This window comes from Aythya marila, assembly GCF_965140915.1.
Source record: "Aythya marila genome assembly, chromosome: 1".
Lineage (NCBI taxonomy): Eukaryota > Metazoa > Chordata > Aves > Anseriformes > Anatidae > Aythya > Aythya marila.
This window is the reverse complement of record NC_139042.1, coordinates 61,119,989-61,126,344: the sequence shown is the minus strand read 5'-3', so window position 1 is coordinate 61,126,344 and position 6,356 is coordinate 61,119,989. Positions and strand designations below refer to the sequence as shown.

General features: G+C 55.4%; 1 protein-coding gene across 2 annotated transcripts; it reads left to right on the top strand.

Annotated features, from left to right (window-relative positions):
• The first annotated feature begins 66 nt into the window (after positions 1-66).
• ING1 (inhibitor of growth family member 1) lies at positions 67-5,441 on the top strand. 2 transcript variants are annotated; one of them, XM_082767979.1, is made up of 2 exons: positions 67-1,168; positions 3,790-5,438. In XM_082767979.1, the coding sequence occupies exons 1-2, from the start codon at positions 1,027-1,029 to the stop codon at positions 4,491-4,493; spliced, it is 846 nt and encodes a 281-aa protein (XP_082624105.1). In that variant the 5' UTR covers positions 67-1,026; the 3' UTR covers positions 4,494-5,438. The 2 variants fall into 2 exon arrangements, with proteins under 2 accessions (XP_082624105.1, XP_082624106.1); XM_082767980.1 differs by having other exon boundaries at positions 968-1,265; positions 3,770-5,441.
• Positions 5,442-6,356: the final 915 nt, after the last annotated feature.

The following is a 6,356-nucleotide window of genomic DNA, read 5'->3' as shown; positions in this document are numbered from 1 at the left end:
CTGAGCGAGCCGCGGGGCGGGCGGCGAGCCGCGCGGCGATTGGCTGGCGGGGCTGCCAGGCGCCGCGGGGCTGATGGCTGCGGCTGCCCGCTGAGGACAGAAGGAGGGAGGGCGGGGAGGAGGCAGGAGGGGGGCCGCGCTTCTCCTCAGCGCCCGGCCCCACTGGTGGGGCGGGGGGGGGGGGGGGCACGGCTCCCGGTGCCCCCTCAGCGCAGTGCCGGTCCCGTGAAAGCAAAGCACCCAACTCGTGGCAGGAGGAGGAGGAGGAGGAGGAGGAGGAGAGGAGGAAGGCTCCGGGCGGGGGAGGGGAGCCCGTGTGTCCGTCTGTCTGTCCGTGTGTACACACGGCGGCGGGCGGGGTGCGCATGCGCCGTGCGCGGCGGGGCCCGAATGTTTCCCAAGTGTTTGAAACTGGGCTGCGGGCAGCGCGCCTCCGGCACGGCGGCACCGGCAGGGGAGGAGGAGGAGGAGGAGGAGGAGGAGGAGCAGCCGCGGCGGGGCTGCCCCTGACAGGCACTTCGCAGGGCGCGTTTTGTTTGCGGAGTGTTTCGGAGGGGCTGGCTCGAGCCCCCCGCCTCCCTCCTCCTCCTCCTCCTCCCCCCCCCCCCTCCACGCACACTCACTCACACACACACACACACGGAGCCCTCCGATTGTTCCCGTGCCGCCTCCTCCGTGAATTACCCACGACGACAGCCATTCAATCAGCTGCTGCTGGCTGGAGGGGGACTGGCGGAGGGTGTGTGTGTGTGTCTCTGTGTGTGTGGTGTGTGTGTGTGTGTGTGTGTGTGTGCGTGCGGCTCCCTCTGCCTCACACGCGAGCACTCCGATGTAGCTGCTCTCGGCTCCTGGGGGGCGAGCCCATCTCCCCCTCCTGCCTCCTTCAAGGGGGGGAGCAGCACCCGCTGGGCCAGGGGGACGGAGACGGAGAGAGAGAGAGAAGCGCGTGGAGAAGGATCTATTTTTTTTATTATTTTTTTATTATTTTTTTTTTTACCCCCCCCCCTCCTCCTTCCTTCTCGCCGGATGAAAATGTTGAGTCCTGCGAACGGCGAGCAGCTGCACCTCGTGAACTATGTGGAGGATTACCTGGACTCCATCGAGTCGATGCCCTTCGATCTGCAGCGAAATGTCTCCTTGATGAGGGAAATTGACGCCAAATATCAAGGTAAGTGCTCGCCCGGTGCGTGTGTGCCGTGTGGGGCCGGGGGGAGGGCGGCTTTGCTCCTCGCCCCGGCTCCCCTCGCCCCCCTGCCCCCCGCGGGGTCGGTACTTGGGTTTTGGGGAGCCGGGAGCAGGGGGAGAGCCGGGCGAGGAGAGCCGGGGAGGGAGAGGGGCTGATCTGCAGCGTTAGCTCTTGTCATGGGGCGGAACAAAAGGTCTCCGGCTTCTCTCATGAAGCAAGGACTCTGCTTTTTCTGTGTAAATCGCCGGCCGAGAAGGCGGGGGGCAGGGAAGCGGGGTGCGCGCTGCACAAAGCAGGGGAAGGGGGGGGGGGGGGCGCGATGGAAGAGGGGCTGCGGGGCGGGGGGGGGGGGGTACGGCACAAAGTGCCGTGCGGACGGGGAGATCACAGCACAACATTTAGGAATGTACAGTATTCATTATGGCTGTAGTAGGGGAGAGAGGCAGCGAGCGAGGGAGGGAGGGAGGGAGGGGAGGGGAAGAGAGGAGAGGGGAGGGGAGGGGGGCAGGGAGCGCTCTCCCCGCTCCCTCCCCGGTGGGTTTCGCTTCACCCCCTGAAGCAGAGGGCGGGGGGGGAGCTCTGTGTGTGTGTGTGTGTGTGTGTGTGTTTGTGCGTGTGTGTAAGGGGGGGGGCACACGGCCGGCCCCACAGATGTGCCCAGCGCCCAGCTGCCTCCCTGCCGGGCCGAGGGAAGGAGAAGGGGCAGGGGCAGGGCCGGCCGGCGCGGGGCAGCCCTGTGGCAGCTCTGTGGCAGCTCTGTGGCAGCTTTGTCACTCGCTGTCCGCTGGGGAAGGGAAGGGGGAGGGGAGGGCTCTCCCGGCGCCGCTGACAGCCGGGCGGGGAGGGGGCGCCTGGAGCCCCCTGCCCTCCCTCGCTGTCCGCGGCTGCCCATGAGAAGAGGGGAAAAAAAGGGGCCGGGGGAAAACTTCCTTGGGCGGGGAGGCGGCGATGGCGGGGCAGGGCGGGCTGAGGCACGCCGCCGCCGCTCCCGCGTCCCAGCACCGCGCGGCCAGCGGGCGCCTCCGCGCTGTGCGGGGCGCTCGGCGTCGGCGCGGCTTTTATAACCGCCCCTCGTTAGCATAGCGCCGCTCGCCCCGCCCCCCGGCGGCGCTGATAGGGCGGCGCGCTCCGCGGGGGCCGGGGCCGGCCCGCCTTCGCTCGCCCATTGGCTCGGAGGGCGGGCCGTCCCGCCCGGCGCCCCGCCCCCTCCCCCCGTGACGTTTCGAGAAGCAACTTTTCGGTGGCGTTGATTTGAATATCTCGGCCTGCCCCGGCCGCCGGGCGCTGATTGGCTGTGGCGCCGGCAGTGGGCGGGCCAACCTTGGCCTCCCCTTTTTCACTCTCCCGGCTCTGATTGGACGGCGCGAGGGGGCGGGCTCTGCCCGCCGCGTCCTCTGATAGGCGCGGCGCCTCCCGGGGCCCTGCCCCCTCCCCCGCCTCGGCCGTTGCGCTGCCAACCGGGGGCCCGCCGCCGGCTTCCGGCCGGAGAACAATAGCCGCTGCGTCACTTCCGGGGCGCGGCCGGTTGCTAGGCAGGGGCCGGGCCTGGCGGCGCGGCGCTTCCGGGGCGCGGGGCGGGCCGTTGGGGCCGTTGGGAGCGCGGTTATAAAGCTCGCTCCCGGTTAATAAACAATTAACGAACCGATTAACGCAGCTCCTGTCGTTACTGGGCGCGGGCGGGGGGCTGCAGGCGGCATCCCCCAAAGCAAAACTCGGAAACTGGTGCTTCCAATGGGCTCATAAACGGCTCCCTGGAACTTTGAGCACCTGAGGAATGTTTCCCTTTAAACTCTTTAAGCTCTCTTCAGGTGTCACTCACGGCCCAACGGGGTTTCACTGTTAGCGTTTTAAATCATCAAGGAGCTTCATCCGTTTCCCTCACCATAAATCATCTTTAACACTGCTCCTTAATTTTAACTCCTTCCTTGCAGCAAATATTTAGTGAAAAATTACACAAAAAGTAAGCCACAGGTGTTGTACAGATCCCGCAGGGAGAAAGCAGCCCCCACGCCTCCCATACAGCAGCGGCAATTCTGTACCCGCAGGGAATTCATCGCCCGCGGCAGTGCTGGGTGAATCTCCCCGAAACTTAGCTCTGGCCCTGTGTGTTTGGGGTCGTGCCTCAGCTGCCAGGCACGATAACAATTATTAAGTAATTTGTTGTCTGATTCCTGCACCAATTTGTGCTTCCTTTCTCTTCTCCCACTCTCCGTCATTGACCACAAGCATCAGCCTTATCGGACAGAAAATGCCCTAGAAAACAATCCATTAACTCCCCTTTTAATTCCACAGCTGATGCTGGAACTTGTGGCGATCCGTGTATTTTCTGTTCTCTTTAATTACTGATAAAGGGAAGAGCTGTCACTGTGCATGAGATTATATTTAGTCCGTTTTTTTTCTAAATCAGCACTTGCGTTCTGTTCCTGAGGGACCTCGTGGGACAAAAATATTCCGCTGGAGTCATGAGCCACTTGTCAGATTTCAGCTTCAGGGAGCCTGCCTTTGATCAGCCTCGTGCATTACAAAAAGGTGTTGCTGTGTGGAAGGAAAAATGCGGGATTTCTCTATCTGAATTACTTACAGTTTTTACTTCTTCCCTGCAGAGATTCTGAAGGACCTGGATGATTACTATGAAAAATTCAAACGAGAGACAGATGCCGTGCAGAAGAGAAGAATGTTGCACTGCATACAGAGAGCGCTGATTCGGAGTCAGGAGCTGGGCGACGAGAAGATCCAAATCGTCAGTCAGATGGTAGAGCTTGTCGAGAACAGAACCAGGCAAGTGGACAGCCACGTGGAACTGTTTGAGACGTGCCAAGAGACTAATGACACCACTGGGAACAGCGGCAAAGCCAGCCAAGATAAGTCAAAGAACGAGACAATCGCCCAGGCTGAGAAGCCCAACAATAAGAGGTCAAGGCGGCAAAGGAATAACGAGAATCGAGAAAATGCTTCAAATAATCATGATCACGATGACATCACCTCAGGAACTCCAAAGGAGAAGAAAGCAAAAACATCCAAGAAGAAGAAGCGATCCAAGGCTAAGGCGGAGAGGGAAGCTTCTCCTCCAGACCTTCCTATTGATCCCAATGAGCCAACATACTGCTTATGCAACCAAGTCTCCTATGGAGAAATGATAGGATGCGATAATGACGAGTGCCCCATCGAGTGGTTTCACTTTTCCTGTGTGGGACTCAACCATAAACCAAAGGGCAAATGGTACTGCCCCAAATGTCGAGGAGAAAATGAGAAAACTATGGACAAGGCATTGGAGAAGTCTAAAAAAGAAAGGGCCTACAACAGGTAGTTTGTAGACTTTTCACGGCAAAGAAAAATAAAACCACCAAACCAGTGTATTTATTGTCAGTGTCACCTTTGTTGAGGTGAAAGGATTGTAAAATGTATATTTTTAAAGGAGGTTTAAAACTGAACCATTCCTGTTATAGGGACGGCAATAAGAGCAATTTTTGTTTTTCATTTGGTAAGCTGTAACAAGAATATGGTCTGTGGACCAATGTATTCCAAAAGTAAAGTTATAAGAGTTTAAACCGAATATTCAGGTGGGTCTTAAAAGATAAATTAATGCTTTTTTTTTTTTTTTTTTTTTCTCCTCCCAGTGCTGGTAGCACTCTACCCATTAAAATTTTGATGACAAATATTTCCGAAATGTAATTTCTTTTTCTTTAATGAAGAATGTTATTTACATTTGAACGGAATTGTTAAATAGCTTAGCCATCTGGTTGTATCTGAATAAAGCTGCAGTACATTACAAATGTAACTTCTTTCCGCGATGAGCAGTGGGAGATCAAACAAAAGGAGGGCAAAAATTTGGTTCCTGCTACAAAGTGTCAGTATAACAGTTCAATAGCAAATGTTTAAATAGGCTTAGAGGATTATTTTTAAAAGAAAAGAAAAAGTTAATGGTTAAATTTTACACGACAAATATTTTATATGCTGGCCAAGTACCACGAGGGCCATTTTAAAATAATTGAATATGTTTTATATTTAACCAGGAAGTGGTTTAGTAACGAGAACTTAACATAAATGAAGCTTTATACTGTCACAGATAGTAGTGTAGCGATCCTTAATTTGTTTAAGTTGTATAAATGTACATTCTTAAGTGGAGTTGCACTTACTGTATTATACTTGGAAATGCAGCCAAATGCCATTGTGTAACCAATGCGCATTTCCTGCTGTATGTATGAAAATTGTACAGCTGTGATATTAAGAAATAAATGAAACAACTTTGACAGTTTGCTCCTTTAGCAATCATGTTTAATGACCACTCAAAGAGTTTAAAAAGGAAATTTGCCTTGAACCTTAGCAGCTCCAGCAAGCTGCTGCTAGGAAGCCTGAAACTGTTGTAGTGGTAACCAAATTGCAGTTCTGATAACCAATCTCCACAGACCGTGTGACAAACAAGCGTGTAGAAGAGCCAAAGTAGCATTTAACTTTCCGTCCAGCTACACTTCTCGTGTTTGCAGTCGCTTCCAGACTTGGCCGTTTGTCTAAAAATCAATAGCGTAGAGCTGGTCTCGTTCAGTTGTTTTCATGCCTTTACACGGTGGATATAAATTATTCCATGCTTGTTATCAGCAGAAAGTGCTTTTGCGTGACAGCGTTTTCAGACTATTGCTGCAGCCGCTCCGGGGCGGGCGTTTTCATGCTTTTTGGTCACCTCATGCCAAAATCCTGTAGCTGCAATGAAGGTGGTGCGGTGCTGGAGGTTGGCTGTCCAGATCCTCCGCCACAGCTTCGTGGTGAAGCTTGGTCAGACGGGCTGGTGGCTGGAGGGGTGCCGTGCTGCTGGCTGAGCTGATCCCGGCTCCTCATCCCCCTGCGGGCCTCAGCTGTAAGTGCAGAAGGGGCCGGGGCCGCGAACACAGAGGGAGAGGTCACAAAATCCACCGGGTCGGGCAGGGGACTCGTAAGAGTGTGGGAGGCTGGGGCTGGGAATTGTTGGAGCACAAAGCTTTCCTAAAATCTGTAATTGCCTCGTTTTGCTTCCTGGGCACTCGGACGATGCCACTGAAGTAACGCTGTTCTGTACCGGTGTACTCCAGCAGGTCTCCCTGTTGGAGGGAGGAGAAACAAAGCTCTGGATCCGGTTGAAGGGACTAAGTGTTTTCTAAAGGGGTACTGAAAAGCCACAAGGTAACACCACTTCACC

Bases quoted from the DNA above. Each gene is read 5' to 3' on its own strand.
- ING1 (XM_082767980.1), top strand. From the start codon at position 1,027: ATGAAAATGTTGAGTCCTGCGAACGGCGAGCAGCTGCACCTCGTGAAC. The intron at 1,266-3,769 runs GTCGGTACTTGG...AATTACTTACAG, and splicing joins GCCCCCCTGCCCCCCGCGGG to TTTTTACTTCTTCCCTGCAG.